General features: G+C 42.7%; 1 protein-coding gene across 1 annotated transcript in view; it reads right to left on the bottom strand.

Annotated features, from left to right (window-relative positions):
• The window catches only part of LOC143162005 (glypican-5-like), a 402288-nt gene extending 379739 nt beyond the window's left edge, over positions 1-22549 (bottom strand). Inside the window, exon 1 of the mRNA XM_076341599.1 lies at positions 22381-22549. Coding sequence (XP_076197714.1) covers positions 22381-22549 — 169 coding nt within the window. The remainder of the gene's footprint in view (positions 1-22380) is intronic.
• Between the last annotated feature and the right edge of the window lie 239 nt (positions 22550-22788).

The following is a 22788-nucleotide window of genomic DNA, read 5'->3' as shown; positions in this document are numbered from 1 at the left end:
TTTACATCAAAATGGTCAAAACCAAAGTGAAATATTTCAACAAACCTATATTTTTATATCGGTTCAAACACACATTAAAGTCACAGACTGGTCTGACACAGGAAACCATTTTGGAGGTGGATTTGTTTCACGCTTCGATATAACCTCAAAAATAGGAAAAAAACAACTCTGCCCACTCAAATCTGAAGTCCTAAACCCCGCTGAAAGCCCTTGAGACGAGACCACTGCACACTGGCATAAGCCAGCAGGCTGCTAAAAGCAGCAGCAGGAGGGCTGTGCGCTCGTCACCGGCTGGGCACGCTCGCCTGCTCTCATCTGCCAGAGAAGCTGTCCCACGTTGAAATTAGCTTCTTGGCCAGGCTAATTTTAACTTGGATTGGTTCCCTGATCCAGTTCCCCCATGAACATATGTTTTTTGTGTCACAAGGAACTGGGGGTCAGGGAAGGACCACTTCTCTGAGCTGGCACCACAAAGTGTATGCGAAATTATAGTACAGACTGCTGAGCAACTAAGTCAGTTTTGCAGATAGGTGTCTGAGCAGAGGGGTTGTAAACGTTATTCAGCATCTGCAGCGCCGGGCTGCTGTTACTTACAGCATTTCTCCTTACAGCAGCCCTCTGAATTTTTGTTGGAAAGGCTTTTGCAAAGCTCGGATCTGTATCAAAAGGGTTTGAAATACACAGTGCTCCATGCTGACTACGTGCCAGTCCTGGCAAGGTGCTGTGACTAGCATTTCCCTTTGAACCGAGGCACCACAGGAACCTGCATCTCCTCCAGAAAGCTTTAAGAAGAATATGGGTATCTCAACCGGAACTGTACTCCTGGGATTCCCCACCCAGCTATCTCCTCTGATGAATACTCCAGGAGCCTGGAAGATTAGTTTTTGTTGGTCCAGAGCCAAAATGATGCAGAGGGCACACCTAAATAGAAACAGCACTAAGGCCCTGACAGTTGAGGAGCCCGATGTAAAACACAGAGCATTAAAAGACCAGCAAAGAGCAAACCGCGCTCCCCAAGCAGTACTATCAGGTCAGTGCTGTCATGCACAGAGCTTGGCAATTTCACAATTACAGAAACCTAATAAAAGTTTTCAGTATTATACATGCCTGGGTGCTAAGGTTAAATTATAACTGATTAGTAATATCTTGAAGTCTTTGGTAATTCTGATACTAAAATTAGTTTATCTCATCTCTTTCATCTTAATGCAAAATACCCTCTCCAACAGAAAAAGAAGAGGGGAGGAACACAGTGACCCGGTGGTGACCAAGTGGCACACTGCATGAACACTGCTGAGACACTGGCTAAGCACCACACTCTCACCCCAGAGACAGACAGCACCCCACAGTGCCGCAGCAATCACCTCGATTTAGTATGGGCACTGCCAATCAGCAATAGGGAGACAACCTTATGGGCAAACTCCTCCTTGAAGTTTAGGAACAAAGCCATTCCATACACCAGAGAAAAAGCACCATTTGTGAATGAGGGAAGAAAACTTAGCAACAGCATTATTTCAGCAATTGATCCTGCTAATTTCTCTCTAGGACTTTCTTGCCTGCTTTCCCCAAGCTGCCCCTTATTTCCTAACTAATAACTTAGTTTGGAAGGAACCTCTATAGTTTAACCTTTCCCTTAAAGCAGGTCAAACTACATAAGGGCTTCATCCAGCCAAGTTTCGAGCATCTCCAAGGATGGATGATCCCGCAAGTTCTCAGGGCCCCTGTTCCAATAGCTGGCCACCTTTGTGGTAAAAAAAATAAGTAAATTAAAAAATTGTATCTAATGAGAATTTCCCATGTCCCAACTTGTGTCCATTGCTTCTCAACATATCACCAAGTGCCTGCAAGAATCTGGCTCCACTTTCTCTATTTCTTCCCAATAGATAGTTGAAGACAGCAGTACGATCTCCCTTAACCTTCTCTTCCTACAACTGAACAAACACAGCTCTCTATTCCTACATGTGTGCCAGCCCCCTGACCATGATGGGAGCCCTCTGCTAGACTCTAACTCTATGCCATAGATGTGAAGCACTGCATCCCAAGACACCTCTCTCTATTTCATTTTCTTATGCATGAACTTACTGACAGAGCAGAACACCTTCCACTGTATGTGCCTGGGCTTCAATTCTAAAAAGTTTATAGCTTTCCTAAAACAAATCAATTTTCTGCTTCAGATCAGATGACAGGATTACTCTGATGATTATGTACATTATTTTTCTGTTCAAGTCTGTTTTTCCCTTGAGTACTGATTAAAACTGTGGCTAAGCTTTTTATTTTTTAAAGTGGGAAAACTATAGACTTTACAACCTTAGTGTTATTATAAAAAAACAGGATAAAGTATCTCACTCCACTTCGAAAAACAAAGTCACATTCAGAAGAGGAAGAAAAACCATACTACATTGGAGTCTAAAGCATGAGTATTTTGGAAAGCAACAATGATCCCTACTCAAAATTCCTTTGCAACCCTAAAACACTTAATACATGCCAAAGGCATCACCTTCAAACACCTCCCTGTCACGACTGTAAATTACTTAAGGTGCCAAATGCACAGAAAAGTACGAATCCTTACCTGATGTCCATCTGGCCAGCACTACTGAAATCAGCTGTGGAGTATTTTCCTGTGTGTTGTTTGGGGATGTTTTGGTTTGATTTAAATCAGCAGAGGTTTTGGGCTCCATTCTGGACTTCGGTACAAATAAAGTCAAAGAGACATTGGCCATTAAAGCTAGCTGAATTAGCATAAGTTCCTAAAAGCAGAGAGGCCTGTTTAGCAAATAAATTTAACTTCTTCCAAAAGCTAAATATATATTCATTTCGTTAGCTGACCATTTAATTTAACAGTTCTTCTAACACACAGTGGAGATGTCAACTGCCCTGCACTGTCTTTAAAATGCTGTACACACTGTAAAAGCTATACTCTGAAACCAGAAAGCCAGACTTTTAACACATGCTAATTGATCTACCTTCACTGACTTTTTCAAAGACAGGCTGATTTTTTGGGTTTTTTAAACAAGCTGAGCCTATAGCTTCCACTGCACAGAATACTCCTAAGCAAGCATGAACAGAGGGCGAGCTCAGTGCAATCTGTCTTCTGATAGTTTTTATTCCTTTGTATTTTGACAAACTTTTCAACAGTATTTCCAAACAAAGCTTTAGGCCAAAGCCCAAGATTTTAATGTTGTACAAATGTCTTCAAAGACTCCAAGACTGATTATGCCTCAGTAACACAGAGGAAGGTGCCAAAAGTACCTTGCATTGTGTCTGGCCCAGCTGAACAGCAGCCAACACTTTGTCGTTCTTGAGACTCATCTGTCTGGTGCAGCTGCTGCCTCAGCTAGAGGAAAATTCAGCAATTAAAATGCAACTAATTTAGGGGAGGAGGCCAAATCAAATGAAGAAGGAAGCAATTTCCAACCAGGGCTCCCCCTGCAACTACTTGGTGCATGAGAAAAGCCCACACTAGCACAGCCACACCAGCGAAAGGGAATCCAGCCACTGTAGGCTGCCAGACATTTGTGAGGTCCTTTATGTGGCTCTTGTGCCCCAGCGGTGCTAAAGCCATTGTTACCTTCAAGCTGCAAGGCTGCTGTCAAGAAACACTCAAACGCAGAAACACAAGCTATTCTCACCTAGCAGGGAGCACAGCTCAGTCCCATTGCAACTAATAAAATGTTTTCAACTAGAAAGACACACAAAGTATATTAAACTCATTGAGCACGATGTGTGCATAGTCAAACAGCTACTATTTGATTTGCCAGTGTTTAAAATATGGTAGTTACTATACCTGAAGTAGTGCATGCCAGGAATTATCAGAAAAAAATCAACAAGCAAGTGCAACAGACTGATTGGTACACAGCGTTATGCACTGGTGCAGGTGACGGTGGTACATTAAATAGCAACTAACCCTATAAACCTTCTGCTCCCATGAGCGAGGGGTAACATCCAGGTAGGCTCCAGGGAGCAGAGACTCTTTCTGTAAGTCAAAGGGAGATCACAGCTCTTCCTGCCTCAGGTAAACTGTAGCTAGGCCCTCCCACACATTTTCTGACTAGTCAGAAAGAACGTTCCAATCTGTTTCGAACTCTTCCCTCTATTTTGTTAAAATAATCCCACTATCAGCTTTACTATAAAGATTACATAGACAAACAGTATGTTAAAGGTCCTTTTAAGGCCAAAAAGCTGAAGAAGTACCAAAGCAGAGCCTGAATTTGTCCCTCCTCTCTCTATGCAGCTCGACAACATGCATATATCCAGCATGACAACTTGTAAGTGCAGTTTGGAAAATAAAAGCCATGAAAATTTCCTTTCCCCCGATCCCTTGTTTCATATTACCTCTGTACATTAACAGAGGTATTGTTTAAGTTGATCAGTAGACTTTACATTCCCACTGTTATTCAAAATACACTGAAGCATCACTAAAGGCCATGACCAGATGTGCTATTCCAGTTGAAGTAATCAAGGCTAAAAGCGATAAACACCTCCAATTTTATCAAGCACCACTTAGATGACCTACTAATGTAACTACTAGCATGTGTAGCTACTTCCAACTCTAGTCAAGTCAAATAGCTTGCATTAGCTCAAGAGTTCTTGAGTAGACCTAAAAAAAAAAATTATAAAAAAAACACAAAATGGGAGGACCATTTTGAATTTGCTGGTGTAATTCCAGTGCAATCAAGGGGCGTGGAAACCTTGAATGGAAAGGAAGGAGAACAGCAAGAAGCACTAGATGTCATGACTGCAGAGAGTTGGCAGCATCAGCAAGTGCCACAGCTTGCAGGACAGCTGGAGAACATCAGGCACTGGCCCTGATCGGCTTCCGGAGCAGGAACTCTCCAAAATACACAGGTCTTAAGGGCAGCATCTGCACAATGCAGTGTTGTTAGGCCTGTTGCTAAGTACTTTTTGTCCAAGGTTTTCCCACTTCCCTCTGTTGCTTGCCTTGTTCTCACTGCTCTTGTATTCTGATTTTTGGCCTAGTTTCCAAACCACCTTCTGCCCTACACCATAGGTTACTGCATGCCTATACTCATTAGCTTTTTCACCTCAGCTTGTACCCCATAGAACCTGCCTCATGCCTGGACCCAAGGAGCAGAACATGTCGGACTGTGCCCTAAACTGAATGTCCCTCCACTCCCACCAAAACCTACACAACCATTAACTAGCCACTTCCTCCCTTTAGTCCCTGACTCCCTCTTCTGACCACTTCTCACCCTCCTCAGACAAGGTCCTCTTCCACCGTTCTTCCCCATGGCCACTCAGCTTCCCTTCTGCCTGCCTTCCTCCAACTACTTGCATACCTGTGGGATGTCCTGGAGAAGCAGAGCAGTTGGAGACATTTCCAGCTCATGGGCCTCAGCTTCCCTGCAAGGAGGAGCATCTGTTGCAGGGAGAGACCTACTCATGCCGTTCATCCCCAGTTTTCTCAGTTGTTCCTTGGAAACTCTGGCTGTACCTGGGAGGCTGAAGGCAAACAGCCAAGAAGGCAGTTGCAACCACTATTGCTTGTCTCATGCCTGTTACCAGACCTGTGACATGGTTCCCATGAGCTAATCTGCCCCAGGCACCTTCAACCAGGTTGTTTTTATTAGATGATTTGCCTTAACTGGTCTAATTTTGTGTGGAGCAAGGCAGGGAGCTCCCACAATATACTGTCACAGCAGTGCGTGATGCTGAGCAGCTGGGGGCTATAAAATCCTCCCTCACTGATGCAGTTGGCTTACAGGGGAGGACCTGGTCTTCACTTTGGTACACTGGAGTAATAAGAGAGGATGGAACATGTACACAGGAATGGAAAATCCTGAAACATGTCTACAAAGCACCTACAATTAGAGACTTTTCAGTGGTTCCCAAAACAGCCTGGTTTTCAGTAGGATGTTACAAGATGCATCTTTGGTGTCAATGCCAAATGGCCATAGCACTACTGCTCCTAAATACCCTCTTTAAGGAACAAAGAAAGGGTGATTAACCTCCCACAGTTCACTACTCCCTCCTCCGGTCTTCCCCACCGCCCTCCCCCACCGCCAACCCTGATCTCAGAAACACCATAATTTCAGTAGCAGAAGGCATGAAACCCACCTTACAGAATCTCAGTCCAAATTGTTAATGTTTAAAACTGAGCAGCTGAAGAGACTCAGATTGTTAAGTGCCAGGTGTTGAGCAGGGCAAGCACTAACTGCCATGCCCAAGGGAGAGCACAGTGGTCACTACCTCCAGATCTTGCACTCCTATAGACGGGTGATAAATTGTTTTATGCTGATTAAATGAAATGACTTCACATCAGCCCAGTGCTAAGTGAGACAAATTCTTTGAGTGTGGGCCTATCGGGAGACTTGCTGACAGCAAGACTCTGAATGCTAAAGGGCTTGCTAACTCCAGAGTACGTGCAAATTCAAAAGATTTACACTCTTGAAGATCCATCCTTCTCTTTCCTCCTCGAGTTGATAGAAAAGCATGAAAACTAGACTGACGCACATAAAGTACATTTTAAAACAATCTAGGCTGATAGAGGTCAGTGGATCTACATCAAGGGGGTTTCTACATTATTTACTGTAATGCCAACTCCTTCCTCAACTTGCCTGGGACAACATGTATAATTGCAATACAGAGGTGAGAGAAAAATTACAAGAACTTTCATTAATTTATTTAGAGTCTACTACGACTCATTTTTCATTATGTCTCACCACATTTACAGCAGAAAATCCCATACATTTTTTCCACTAACAGAAGTCATAAATACATACAAAATATTTTCTAGAGGAGTCTAGTAAATCTTCCTGCTCCATATCATCCAAGGACAACAATAAACTAACAACTGCATTTCTGCTCTCCAGTGGGGAAAGCATTTCACTGCCACAGAACTCTGCCTTACAGTACCTGAAGAAAGTGCCACAGAAACCACATATGGTGGAAAGCCTAAACTGAAACACAGCTATGTAGCACTCTGTGGATTATAGCATTTACAGCAAAACTGAAGTTGTTTTTAAATGAAAGATACAGGTTTCTAGCCCTGCACAGTTACAAAAACTTTGAATGCAAATCAATATGAGGCTGCCTATCTAGTTCTACAGGGAGATGAAATAAAATAGCTTTATGAGAGGTGTGAATTGCCTCATTCATCTCAACTTTGAAGCCTAACGATAATTCAGATGTTAACACCAACTGTTTTACCAATGACAGATGACCTTTTTTTTTTTATAGGAACTGCTTCCTAATATGCTTCACCTGCTGTGGTAAGATCCATGTAAGGTGGCACAGCACAGAAAATTTCAAAGATATCAATATGTTTATGTTAAATTGTATTTCTTATTCACTTTCCTTTTATGTGTCAATATAAAAATCTGTAAGAAGGTTAGACTGGAAGAAGAAACAAAAGCAAAGAAAAATCTAAAGGAACCAAGGGACTGTGAGATATTTGGGCCACAGCCTCAGAAGGGGAAATTGCAAGAACAGTATTGGAGAAGTGAGGAATAACAATTCCCGACCTTCGCTTCCCTGCCCCAAGATTTGAATACTTCCATTTTTGCCACCTCTCTTGACAACCATACATGAAGCCGAGTGCTCAGACAACATGTTCTTTCCTTTAAAAATATATATCTGTCTTCCTTGAAGTGTTAATTTTACAGCAAAAATCCCAAATGCTTTTGACCAGTTTGGCCGTTTCTCATTCTCAAGTCATGCACAAAAGTTAAGTTATACACAGGCTTACTAAACAGTTTCTATCAGAGTTCTCACCAGTACTTGAACTAATTTCTGTAGGGTTCCATTCCCCCTTCCATTTTATTTCTTTATTCTTAGGGAGAAGAAAGAGGAAAACCCAAAAATGTGAAGAAAAGCACAATGAGCTCTTGATACTATTTACACAAAAGGAATAGCAATTATTTACAGAGCTGAACCAAAACTAAGCAATTGATTACTAGGCAAGACACCCCTCACTAGGGTCAATTCTTCAACTTCATCACCCGTGACACAGTAATTAATTAAAACAGGCAACAGCAAGGCTACTGTATCACAAGGTCTCTGCATCTTGTTCCCTTTCTTCGGTTCCTTATGCAGATAATGCCACTGCTGTCAGGAGCAGTGACACTGATGTAAAACTAGAGTTTGTTGCCATGAATTGGATGCACAGGCATTGGAAGGCAATCCACAGCAGGCAAAAGAGGAAAGAGCCCAACACACATGACAGTCAAACTAGAGATGAATACTCATTCAGCATGAGCATGCAGAAGAAATAAAATTTGCAAGTGCTGTCTCACCAGTTTGGCCCCACACCTCTGTGCTAGTCTATTCCTCTGCACATCCACACACCCCTGCAGGTAAGGCTGGCAGAACTGAATGCTTGTTCCAAGTTATGTCGTGTTGAAAAGTGCAGGACAACTGCACAGTACTTAAGGGTAACGAAAACAACCACCATTCACCACACCCCAAAAGTACCAGTTGATAGCCCCACAGGTCACATACAAGAGACCAGTAGCCTGCTTCTGATGGTCTAGGCTAAACCTAGATTTATACTCAGATCACTTGTTCCATGCTAGACCACATGAGCAATATTTTGCACAAAGGGCAGTAAAGAGGCAAGGTAAGTAATACCAGAGGGTTTGGTTCAGCACCCCCTGATGTCAATGGAGACACCCAGTGGCATCAACAGTCATATTAAAAACAGCTAAATATAGCTAAAAGACAGAACACTGTGCTTCATGCTTCTTAGGGGATTTAGCAGTTTGACATTAACACAGCTCTGAACTCAGCAGGCTTTGGGTCAAACTCTTAAGTGAATCCTGTTCCAAGAGCACAGCCAGGAAACCCCAGACAGCTTCCCATTATAAAAAAGTCAAAATTAATAGAAAAATGAACCTACAAAGCATTATAGTTTAGAAACACTTTAATTACCTTAGAGTTACATGCACTTGATTTCAGACAAGTACTTGTGATTTTTAACTGCATATATTCAATTAAAATCAATGGAAGGTCAAACAGTTAAAACCCCAAACACATCAAGGAGTTGGTGACAGTATTAAGTGGTCCAAAAAGCGGCAAGGGCCCATTAGCAAACTAATCTAGCCCCCATGAAATTAAAAGCCATGACAGTACTTCCACTTACACATAGTTCTTCTGAAGTCAGGAGTGGGAGTGGCCTTCTGCCCTTCCTCATTTGTTTTTGCTTTGTTTTGTTCTGTCCGCCTAGACCACAGAAAATGTTCTGGTTGTACCAGGAGCAGATTCTATGTGGTGCTTCCCCCAGGGCAGCAGCAATGAGGAATGAGGAATTGGATTAAAGAAGGTCCACAATGAAATCCGACCTGAAGGGACCATTCCCATATTTCTGAGTACCAGCCATACCCCCAAGCTGGGAAGCGGCTGAGCTCACTACACATGATGCATCCTGCCACGTGCTCCTGGATCCCAGCAGTACGTTTAGCAGGAAGGCCTGTATCTTGCTGGGACATCTTGAGCCAAGATAATGGATTCTGAAACAGATGCAGCTTCCCAAAAACTGAGGAGGGGCAGGATCCTTTGGAAGATGTTCCAAAAGCCTTTAAGCTGGGACCACAGACCAACAACTTTTGAAAACCAGTGTGGAAACCTTTGATGGGCTCCTAGGTTTGGCAATATGAAAATGTATGTTTGACCTTACGCAAGTCCCTTAGTCTCCACAGTTTGTTTCCCCATATGTAAAAGAGGAGGATACTTACCTTCTGTTTGTTTGCTTAGATTGCAAGCAACTCCTAGTGGAGACTGCCTTTTGCTATGTGCATGTTCAATGTTCTGAGAGCCTGTTTTTGATTTTGATCCTATGCACCTGTTATATAAATTAAGAAATCATGTTTCTTCCCTTACATCACTAAAACAAGGCACCATTCACAGTACATTGAACTGATTGTGTTTCCCTTCTTGCTTGTGTTATTCCATTCAAAACTAACAGCATTACTGATGCTTCAGAGCTAATCATTCAAGATGGACAGAGCAGTCCACCGTGTCGCGGAGCTGTTTGAAGCCAGCTATACACACTGGCAGGCAGCGCTGGCTACACTCAATCCACATTTGGAAAGGCCAGAGGCAGGCAGTTAGAAAGGAAGCTGGGTTGAGGATGGCAGCCATCAGAGACACAGCAGCCAAACTGACACGAGCTGGCCCTATTCAGTCCTTGCTACTCAGCTAATGTTTTGGCACCTGTGATAGCGACTCTAGAATAAACTTTCCAAATCTAAGCCAACAGCCCTGCCAACAAACAACATCAACACTTTTCATCACAGTTGGGGTTTATTTCTATCAAAAGGCCACAGAGCGTGGCAGGGCCGTGACCAGCAAAGGGGGAGCTCCCAGTGAGCTTTAGATCACAACCAGGTACAGCCAAACCACAGCTACTTCTTGGGAAAGGCAAATGTTTATATTTCCTGACATATCTAGGGCAAACCAGGTTAGGAAGAGTAAATTTGATTACTGCAGCTTGAAACCGAAAATGCAATACTTCAGCCAAATACATCTGTTACCATTCGGAGCAGCCCAAAGTTGTATTTTTTCCCAGACTTCCAAACTGAGATTAGGAGACTGAAGTCAAGTCTTCTCTGAGCAGAGCCTTTCTCTGAGAGCAATGTTTTCAATCTCTTTTTTTAAAAGTCCTACTTTGTTTTGGGAAGTGAGTGGTTTTTCTACGTATGCTTTGTTCTCTTGCTTTCAGACTTATTACACCTCTCCTTTTAACTGCCCATGTAAAAACAGAAGATAACTAAAAAACACATGCTATTCTGCACTTCTAAAAAACTGATTCATTTTGTGTGTTGCAAGGAGGGAATATTTCAACTGCCAACACAGAGCAGCCATACAAGACCCTGGGTGCTGTTCCCCAAATACTACTTAGGAAGCCCCTGTCCCTTCTGAAAACATGACTCAAGCCTTCCAGTTCCCACCTTTTGCATTTCCTTATGGAAGGACAATGGGGCAGGAACATGGGACAGAAGGGTTTGAGATTCCATCCTCTGACAGACTCCCAGGACAAGTCATATGGAGTACAGCCATACAGTATTTTGCAGACATCCATCCATGCTTTGGAGTGGCAAGACACAAGCTCTGGTCTGGAAGCAGTAGAGGATGATCTGAATTCAGGCACAACATCATGCCAGGTATGGCTACACTGCTTGCAACACAGCACTGGATTGCAGCTATTTGGAGCATGCTGGAGCAGTACCAAATCCACCTGGAGACATAAGCATAAACAACCCTGATCTCTTTGAGCCTTGTTTTTTCAGCCACAAAGTAAGAATAATTTCCCTACATCAGTAACAATAAAACATTGCTCAAGAATGAACTCCCAAAACAGCAACACATTGAAGAACAGAGGCCAGAGCTATTCTTTACCTGGAAAATTGGAGATCTTCAGACTTGCTCTAGAAAACCTGTTTCTATTTGCAAGACACCTAAAACTTTGGCCACCTTCCTCTGTTGTCAGTAGCCTGATTTCCATCTTCTGGCCTACACACCTGCACTATAGTGAACTACTGCCAGCAAAGTCTAGGGTCAATACATAATTTTTCAAGCTAGGAGCAAATGCCCCACTGTAGCCCTGAGACATCCTACTTCATATAAGCCTCATGTCTTCAGGTATCTCCATGCTGCTGTGCTACAACACTGCAGTTTTCCACTAGCAACCTTGCAACTCAACTGCTGTTGAGAGTTTGATCACTTGAAAACTGCTTTTTCTGCATGCTCCTCTTTACAATTACGTGGCAAATCTGTGAATTAGTTATTTTCTTTCATGAGCATGGAATTTGATATCCCCACACTATATGTCTGCTACACAATTCCTTCTTCACAATACTCTAAAATTTACAAAGGAGGAAGAAACATATTCTTTGGGCTTAAACACCAGATCAAGTTATGATGCTTAATGAGTCACCACATCTTGAATTAACTTCATTCATTCCAGGTTAAACTAGTGCACTTTATGTCAAATTTATTTCAGACTCAGAGCACATGTGGTTAGTTACAAAGCTCATTGGACTGCACGCATCCCAAACTTAGGCTGGATTGACTTACACAAAAAAGCTTAATACTGTATCTGTCACTAGTGCAAATGCATAGAGCACTGTTTCAGAGCAGAACAAACCAGAGCAGTTGTCACTTACATGAATGTTACTGCAAAGAGGAAGGTGTTAAGAATAGGATAAGAAGCAAAAGGCCTGTATTTTAGCAAGAGAGGGTTAGGTTTCTCATTAGGAAAAAAAAACAAAGCAGCAAGGTAATTAAGCACTGGAATAAACAGCCTAAGAAGATTGTGATCACTGATTTAAACACAGCTTATCCTGGCTGCAAGTAGCAGGAGTGGACCAGATGATCACTTCAGGTCCATTTCAGCACTATTTTCTATTATTCTATTCTTTCAGCAGCTCTCAGCAGTGTATTTTTCTAATTACACCCAGTTTTCACCAGATTACTCTCCCTTTATCCACATTTTCTAGCACAAACACCCAGGGCAAGCTGTTCTGGACACTAGCTCCTTTGGCACTGTGTTGCTGTACCTTTTGTGAGGATTTGGCCCTTAAGATCTCTCAAGAGTAGAGCTTTAATTTCACAGCAAGGATCTTGCTCATTTTACTCCATATTTACCGAGAACAAAGGGAAGACTATGTAAATGCCCTGCTACTTAGACCTGAACAAAGTGGAAGCAAACATGTAGATGTGAATGGGAGACATAATGGTATGAAAAAAGCAGCCCTTTTCAAAAGTAAAATGACTTTGTCAGGGTCCTTTTGCACTATGTGCATGGATGATTTGTGACAAAACAAAAAAGTGCTAGCCTAGCACGTCACCCATGTCAGAGATTAGAGCACTTCAAAACCCTCAGTAGTTCAAGCACTTTCTGGAACTTGAAAGGCTTTCTTAGGCAATGCTTAGCTTCTTTATGGCTTTTACACGACTTTGATGTGCACCTAAGAGTGAGGAATCTTAATCTGAAGGTTTTCTATGGAAAATATCCATATTGTATATAAATCACAAAATCTTGTCACCCTGATTAACATGAGTCAAAAGTTTGCAAAACTTTGTGCCTAACGTTAAAGATTCTGAGTCATTATTTTGATACCCAATTAAGAACCCTGTATTTCCAAGCACTTAGTTACTTTCAAAAAGCTTCTCTAGTAATAGCACTGGAGTAATATTTCTAATCATTGACAAAGTATGGTGTGCGAGGCAGTAGTCAGTTGTACAAGTGTCACTTTTTCCCCCCATTCTCATTCCCTCTTTAAAGCAGAGATTTAAAGTTCCTTAAAATTAAAGGATCTGTCGAAACACAATCAATTTCTCATGTGTTACAAAACCTCTTCTCGGAGCGCAAACATGGATGCGTAAACATAAGCTTCATTCTCCCCCCTCACTATACACACTTAACCCCCAGTAGCATTAATGGAAATTATGCATGCATAACGAGCAGAGAATAGTCCCCTTATGAATAGGGCCCTTGTTGGAACAATGAATACATTTAACCATTAACATCTAGGGATGTGCCGAACTATCCAATTTAACTAGCTGCCAAACAAAGCTACCATGACCTAACTGATATTGTCAGGTTCAGAAAGCAGCTCTCTGAAATTTGTCTCTCATTTGTTTTTAAAGGACTTGACAGTGGTCTGTGCAGCAGAGCAGGGGCTCTTTGTCAGAACAAGCTTGTCAGAGAAGGATGGCCCTCCAGAACGGCTGTCACATCCACCGTGTGATGGAAGAACTCTGGAGAGATAAAGACTGTGACCCCAGGAAACAAGTAGAGTCATTAGAAGACCAAAAATCCATATATACATACCTCAAATGCACATATATGTTGACCATCAGTATTAATGGAAACCCAGTAAGAACACAGAAAGGCAGAATATGGCACAGAATCATATAAAGCAGGCTAAAAACTACATATCAAAAGAAAAGAGTGGAAAGGCTGATTAAAGACAATTTCTAGGGGAATAATTTTCTGTCTTCTAGAGCTCTGAAGTTCCTATGCAATTGCCTGGCTACACTTGCTCTTTATTCCTATGTTTTAGCTATCAAAACGCAAGAGAGAACCCAAAGATATTATATGTATTAATGATACTTTGTGGACTCAAAAGTCTCAGGAAGTAGCAAATAAGTTTAATGGTATCATCTGTGATATTTAAAATTCCTCCATTGTCTTTAGTTCCTTCTGTATTCTTTGAACTAGTGTCTTGAAATTTCACAAGTAAAAACTTTACACATTAATCATGCATGTATGAATACACTAAGAAGGTAATTAATAATCATCCTTTAAAACTGACGTAGTGAGAAGGTAAAATAGATGGATTTATTCTCATGAAAGTATATGCATAGTGCTCATCCATAATAAGAGGCAAGGTTGTGGTTGCTCCATCACAAATCATTTGCTAAATACCGCTAAGGTGCTTGGTGCTGTACAACAGCACTTAGAGCCCCAGGGAGGTCCAGGACAGCCAAGCACTCTATAAAATTTGTCTGTAAGACTGCCAGGGCAAGCCCTTGGCATGCCTGTGCATCACCTTGTACAGAAGAGACCACCTTCAATCCAGAGTGAACCTTTGGGTATTACCCTACTACAGAAGTGCAGAAACCTCTCACCTCAAAAGTAAACCCACAAGAGGCAGCTGAAGCGTCTGCTGAAGAAAACCATGGAGCAATGGAATTGGTTACATTGTATTTCTAAGCTATGTAGGTTTACTTGCCATCGGATGCCACTAGACTGAGGACTCAGTATGGAATTGGCAGAGTCTTCTCAGCCACTTGAGTTTCATTTGACACCCTAAAATGGGGATACAAATATTATATTCTTCTATAGGGTGGTCGTAAGGACCAGCGTTGCTAAAGCCGTTCAGACACAAAGGGCTAATTCCAAGTCTCAGCATTGCTACAGAAAATATTTAGCTCTTGAAACAGACAAAATGCAGCCATAAAAAAGCTGTTCTGGACACCAGTTCTCTTTCTACAAAACAGAGCAGTTTGGCACACAGTCCTACTACCCTTACTCCACACACACAAGACTATCCAGACTGCAACTAGTCCAGATCATACATAATCTCCTAGCACACCTGGATCTACAGAAGACCACCCTGGGTCATGAAGGACACAAAAGGAGAGAAAACCCTTGTCCTACCAAGTCTGTACTACATAATCCTGTGGACCCAGCTCTTAGCTTGGGGCTCAGGTTACTTTTGTAGATCCAAACAGAACAAGATAGTGTGCAGAAATATTTTGCATTTTTCCATCAAATAATATATTGCCTTAAAAAAATTAAATCCTAAGTGCTTGGTAGAAGGTAGAAACAGACTTGCTTCCCTATCTTTTTTTTATCCTTAAGAAGATAAATCTTTAAATGTTAGCTAGGTACCTCATTTCATCCGCTGATGCGGCTCAGAAGTTACCTTAATGTGAATTAAACAAATATCTGTAAGCATCTCTTTATAGATATCAGAATGATTCTATCATATTAAATAGTGATACCTAATCAAGTTGACAGAGATTGAGAGACTAAGTATAAATTCCACGTCATGGACTTGGCTGCTGTTTGGAAATTGATTCTGATCCATCAAAATTCGTATTTTCCCCTAGAAGCAGATGCTGTGCTCTAAACTGGTAAGTGATGAGTATGTATTTGAAGTATTATTAAACATATGCCTCTATCATGTCATTTTATGCTTTCAGGGGAAAAAGATTCAATTACAAAGCCTTTGCAATACTTGGAATTATAGCTCTAGTTTTATATCATCTAAAAGCAAAACCATTTTTAAAAAGAAATCCATTTTACTGCCCAGGGTGCATTTTACACATATCCTTGCTTTTTACAGATCCTCAGGTCCATGCCAATTTTCATGATTAATCTTTATAAAAGCTTTTACTCATTTTGATGTATTTATTTTATTGATTTATATAGCAATTATTATCATGCCAACTTTGTTTCCACTTATCACATTAATGCCTTTTCATTAGTACTGCCCTTTGGTTAAGAACTGACTGCTCAGCCCTGCAATACTGGGGTGGGGGTGGGGGGGGGATATTTTTCTGTTACTTTCTGATTACAACCTGATGGCAAATCTTCAGTGGCACATAAGGCACTACAGAGGCAGCTCTTGGGAGCCACCAGTATTTTAAGGATGGGTCATTTCTTACTACGCTTGTTCTCCATCCTGAGATCCAGTTCAACACCAGAATCACCAGATCTTGAGCTGACCATTAAAAAAAAAAAAAAAAAAAAATCACTACACAGTCTTTTCAGCAGAGATTTTTGAGAGAATGAATAGACCATGTGAATTGCAGGAATACTTGGCTCTTTCCCTCGACTCAGTTTGATAACAAGATTGTGTGTTGGGGGAGAGTAGTTTCTCTGCTGACTCTTGGATTCCTTCCCAAGACACTTACAGGGAAAGTTGATCTGAATAACTAAGCCTGTCTTCTACTCACCTGGACCAAATGCTCATGCAAGTCACTGAGGACATGGCTTTTTCTGAGGCTCACGGATATGAGAACTGTAGATTTCCATCTGGCAGTGGAACAGTGATTCCATCTTTATGAGGCACTAAGTAAGTTTAAACACATTTTTTGCATATAGATTACTCCCAGGAGGGCATTACAGAGTGGGCAGCTGGTCCCACGTCAAACAGAAATTTAAGGCATGGGAAAAGAAGAGGGGAAGAAAAAGATATTACCACTGGCATGAGTCTTGCCTGCATCCACAGTCATCATTACCAGCTTTAGGTTAACACTTCTGGTGACAGTCTGAGCCTGCAGAGTGCCATAAAATCCTGAGATTAATGAAGGAAGCCTTCTTACTCCGGAGGAGCTGCAGGCTGCAAAAGCATAGCTTTTCTTCTGCTCAGAACAGCTATCGCAGCAGGTGCAGACTATAGCCCGTGACTGCTCAGAGTCAGAGACTCTGGAAAGCCTGCTTCCTCATTGGGACTGCCTCTGGATTAAAGGAGTAAAGGAAGGACAGCTGTCAGGTTCAGCTTCCAGTTCATCAGAAACCAAGGTAACTTCTAGCCTTTTCCCTTACATAAAGAAAGAATTAAGTGTAAAGTCAGCCTGAAGAAATGAAGGTATAACTCACTGATGCTTTGTCTGGCTGTGATCTATCTCCCTTTCATGGCAGCTTTTCAGCAATATCCCTCAAAATAACATACCATGATACAGCCCACAGAAGGGGAAACTGAGGCACAATTGGCCTTGTTTTAGGCTATTCAGAGAGTGACAAAGATGGGAAAAGAATCCATCTCACATTGGACCAGTCCACTCCCTTCAACAGGTCAACAGTCTGTGGTTTAAACCACCAAGAAGTGTGCGTGTCCATAAATAAGCAAGTACTAAGTGTAATAGGAAGAAAACCTTCCATTATAACAAGCTGCAAGTAATGCCAAGAACATTTCACAAACTTGTTATAACTATCAGGATTTTCTAAAAGAAAAAGAAGCCTCATGGAAACAAGATTATTTTTTGTGCCTTTTCTTAAAACCTTAACCACCCTACACTGTTTCTAAGCATTAACATGACTGTGCTCATCCAGCAACCCTTTCTCCTAGATGTACCCTTCATCCACAGTACTGAAGGCAGTCTCACACAACCATATATGCAGGTGAACCATAAACCCAAGTATAAACTGCAGTTCACACCGGAAGATTTTAGTCACTCATTCTGATGGGGCAAAAAACTTTCCAGAGCCAATAAAGCAAGTACATTTCACATCTGGCACACACCAGACTTATGAGTGACTTTGACAGAATGCTGCTGTGAGCAAAATGTGTTTCAGTGCTGCACCTTTACCAGGGCAATTACAGTGTTCTCATTAAGATGATAGAAATAAAGAACTGAGTGGTAATAAAAGAGAAAAACAGGAAAATACAGTGTGGCATGATCCATTTCATAATAAAATGGCTAGTTTAATAGATATTCTTGGATAAATTCAAAAGGGATCTAGCTCATGCTCTTTCTCAACACGATGGGAGCTTTGCCACAGGCTGAGATGGGATGAGATCCAGTCTAATACACACACCACATGCAGCAAGGAGCTTCTGGTAGGAATCTAGGACTTTCCTGTCACTATTCAGAAAGTAAAATAGTTTTAATGTATAAATTGTTAATGCATGTCCAGCTCTGCTATGGGATATTCAGCACATACACATGGTAATGAACGCTTCTGCTGATTTAAGTTGCAGGATGACAGTAGAGAATAAAGAAGCTTTTAATAGGATGAAATCTGCCCTTCAGAAGCGAGTCCCTGAGCAAGCACAATCTGGGCAGCTTCTGTGCTCTTTCTAAAGCAGTAGAGCAGCAAGATAAGCAAATCATCCTTTTGGTAGTCCTCAACAAGATGATTATTTAGAAGGTAAAGAGTTCCTAGAACTCTTTCACAAATAACAAGTATTTTCCTTGCTTACCAGAAATCAACCCAATTCTTCTATCTCTACACTTATCATATGTTTACAGACTTTTTTTTGCATGATCATACACTAGTTGGTAAGCAAAGAGACTGAATTGAGCCTATAAATGGGAAGGATGTTCTTGTGGTTACATCAAGAATCAAGAGAGCTACTTTTATTCTGGTTCTGCTACAATTCACCACATGAATGTGGACAAGGGACAGACTCCAGCTGGATTCATTCAGTTTTTCTACTGTGAATTTGGAAAGTAGTGACAGCTAGCCACCACCGTGCCCCATGCCACAGAAAAGCCTGTGAATAAATGGAACTTTAAACACAGTCCATGCCAGTGTGTAGTTACACTGTAATATAACCCAGGGCTCACAGGGTATCGCTAACGGCAGCCCCATGTCTGAGAGGAATACCATACGTAGCAGTATGCATCAGATTTGAGATATCCAGACTCCCTGGAACCAAAGGCTTAGTCCCCTGGCAGGATTAACACAGCCCTTCACCCTTGGAGGCAGCATATAATTCTCTCATCAAAATGTTAACCAAGGAGCTCCTACAAAAACATCCCAGCTTAGCCTGTGATAATCAAAGTACAAGACTGGGAACAGATTACCTCATTTTCCAGTCTGGGGGAAGACACAAAAAAACCCTTCCTCTGAATCACAGCCAAGGCAGCAGTACCTTTACCTGACCAATCTGTTTGCTATTTGCAGCAAATTACCCTTGAAACATTCAGTTTGTTCCAGAAAAACAGACTACCAAATAGCAGCGCAGACTCCACTAGTGGAGGAGAAAATCTTACAGATGGACCAAAGAGATTTGCTGCTCAAAAATACCTGTTGTTTGGGCCTCTTATCCATCCCATGTCAAAACACTCTTAGTTCTGTACTTGTTAATGGACTAGATTTGGAAAAATATCTGATATCTTTTGGGGAAACTATGGAAGAGAAATTTAAGAGGAGGCTCCTAGGCATCTCTAAGAGCTCTCTTGCAAAGGTGATTTTTCAGAAAGGTTGCTGCCAGATTCACGTCACACCTTAAAAACAAAAGCATATTTTCCCCAGGAGTCTTCCTCCTTCCCTTGCCAATTCATTTTATACAAGAGGCTGGCAGGTCCTGTGCAAAGCCGCTCTCCATCTCACTGTAGGTCATGCTGACGTCCCTCTCAACTCACCTACCCACTTAGGGACCACAGTGACCTGTCTGCAGACCATGTGTTACACGGGGAAGCAGCTACCAGTCCCCATGAAGCTTGTATCTGGGATCCATCAGTGTACAACTTCAACATTGCAACGACAACTAATACCACAGGAGGGTGTAGGCTACAAACTCTCCCAAATATTTGCAGTTAATTTTATTATGGGTGAAACAGGCACCACCCATAAGAGGAGACAGAAAATATACACCCAACAGTCTGCCTGCTGATCCCTCGCCCAGCACTGGGTTGGGCCTCTCTCAACTGAGCTGCTGATTTTCCTGAAGGTTATAAGAACTTAATAATCCTTAAGACTTCAACCTCTGTCAGATTTGTTGTATTAGCCTATAAATACTGCCTTGAGATCAGCCAAGGGCTTTCAACACTTTTGTGATTGAAAATATCTAAGTAAACAGACAACAGGACTGCAAAAGTTTCCATTTTCTAGAGAAAACAAGCCAAAACCAGCACGCAAACAACTGAGGACTGAGGAGCACCCCAGTGCATGTGCAGGTCTGGCCCACATGAGCAGAAGTTAGTGGGAAGCACTCCACGGGCTTCATTCAGCGCTAGATTCAGCTGAGCACGCTGCTTTCCAGTGTCACCCCTGGCTTCCCACCACTCTTCCTCTCTTCTACTTTAACTGACAACTGTCTGAAGTTTTCAGGGGAGATGCTTCAACATTTGTGTGCTGTTAAAATGCGTAATAAAATGAGACTCAATGTCAGAGAGAGAGAAGGGGGAGGTTGTATTAAGATATATTCACTGATAATAGCTGCCAGATGAAAACACTGGAAAACACTTCAGTACTTAATTAAAAGAGGGCATAAGACAGGAGGCACTACTGCCTGGCAAGATATCATTAAAACACACAAGCTTTGGTGGAGCTGAGTATACTTAACAAACAGGGAAGATCAATATGTACCACTTTTCCTCAGCTCTCCTCTGTTCCAATCATCCTCTTCAAAAGAAACCTTTATGAGTTAAAATTTAAAAGCGTATTACCTTCCCTCACCTTCTCTCATGCTATTTATTTTCTGAGAGCTGTTATTTAATAGGGAAGTTCAATATGACACAAGAATACAATGAAACCCCTGTGAAGCATCACAGCATCTGCACCTTCCTTCTGGAAGTGCACAATTTTCCTCAAGTTTCATCTACAGTACTAGAATTTTATAGAAAATGTGAAACAGTCAATTTAATTAAAGTTTGAAGAATTTCTTCCAGAAAGAGCTCAGGAAAGAGGCTTAAGTATGCATCAAAATGGATGAAAAGCCTTGGTTTACCTCTTTTTTTACTAGCTTTCATATTTAGCTCTCAAAGACAAGTGTGATCTGATGCCTCTATCAGCACAAGAGAATGGTACCATAATTCAAGCTTCAAAATGCCATTCCTGCAAATCTCTTCTTGCCACAAAATGAGGAATGATTCCTTGCTCATGGACAACTTTACAGCCATGTGTCATCTCAACTACTTTATGCAATGCGAAGGTAAAGATCACCAGCACTATGCAATCATTTACAGCCATAAGAGTTGCCGTAACAGATCAGCCCAACGGCCTATCAAATCTAGTCCCCAAGACAGAAACCCATGCCAGAAAACGTATCCAAAACTCATTTAAGAAGTCTTTCCATCAAACTCAGCAGGCTTTGAATTGAACTTTAAAAAAAAAGTGAAAAAATAATAAAGCAACAACCCAAACTGACATTTATACCACCACACACCCACAAGCAATTGTGCTAGCATGAAGCAGCTAGAGATTGTTTTATGAGATTGATAGTCTTTGCTCTTTTATTCCAGTTCTTATAAACATTTTCTTAAAACATGTACGAGTCAGGAATGCGACTTCATTATCTAGATAGATACATTGTCATTCATAAGATTTTAATCACTTTTTTGACATTAAAATGTACTTTATCCCTTTACAATGAATTCTATGGGGTAATTACAGAAAAAGCAAAAAAATCTTTTCTTATTACACGCGTTACTTTTCCATTTCATTGCTGTCATGCATTCTTCAGGAACCGTATGAAAAGGCAAAAGGGAACACTACGGGAACATCAACTTTCACAAGTATTAAGTACTGCAGACTTACTGCTTAACTAAGCAAAAACTAAGTTCTGTTGACTGTATCCCTCCAAAGTGTTACCTCTGCCTTTCCTTATGATGACGTTCCTGAATTCTTATGCATGGTAATTCTTCCTAATCCAGAAGTTACAATGTATTCACCAGCCTGCCCGAGGATCCCTACATCTGGTCAGCAAAACAAGCGTTCCTTAACGACTCGGTTACTACTTTGCCTTCTAAGAAAGGGATCCTTTGCAAGAGGAAGCCTCTGCTTTAGGTACTTAGCAAAGGGATCACACCGGTCTCAAACGCGGGGAAAAAAGGTCTGGTGCTTACGGTGGCGACCAATAAGCAATACCTGCACAATGTAAAAACCGAGGAGTCATTCTGGTCTCTTTTCCTAGGAAGTCTTTTAAAATTATTTTAGCAAAAGGCGTGCCAAATCCGCTTAGTTCCCCGCTACCTGCGACCGACAGGAAAGCCGGCGCTGGATGAAGGGAGCCGCGGTGCACCGGCTTTTCGCAGGCAGGCGAGCAGCCCCCGACGGCGGCACCGGAGCCGAGGGAGGACCGCGGGACGACGACGCCCGCGGGGAGCCCCGCTGCCCCGACGGCGCAGGCAGAGACGAGCCCGGCCGGCACGGCCCCCCGGCCCCGGGCCGCCCGCAGCAACCCTCGTCCCGCGGCACCCCCCGGCGCGGAGAAGCCACCCCGCGGGTGGGTCGGTACTGACCGGCCGTGGGCACGTCGGGGACCAGCTTGAGGGGCCCGATCTGCCGCAGCTGAAACGCCGTCCGCACTTCGTGGCAGCTGGGGGACTTGCCCGCCGCCACCCCGCCGCACAGCCCCGCCGCCGCCAGCAGCCACAGCCCCAGGACCCCGCGGCTCCCGTCAGCGGCCATCTCGCACCCCCGGCGGCCGCGGGCCGGGCCGGAGCGCTGCGGGGCGCGGGCCGTGTGCCGGGCGGCGGTGGCGGGCGCCAGTCCCGGCGGCGGCGCTGCCCCCGCCCGCCTCCCGCGCTCCTCCTCAGCGAGCGCGACCGCCGCCGCCCGCGCCCGCCCCTCCCCGCCCGCCCGCGGGGTCCGAGCGGGGCGCCGCCGCCCCTCGCTCATTGGCTTCTGCCGTAATTAGGGGGAGAAGA

Source organism: Aptenodytes patagonicus, chromosome 6 (genome assembly GCF_965638725.1).
Source record: "Aptenodytes patagonicus chromosome 6, bAptPat1.pri.cur, whole genome shotgun sequence".
In the NCBI taxonomy this organism is placed as follows: domain Eukaryota; kingdom Metazoa; phylum Chordata; class Aves; order Sphenisciformes; family Spheniscidae; genus Aptenodytes; species Aptenodytes patagonicus.
This window is presented reverse-complemented; position numbering and strand designations above follow the sequence as displayed.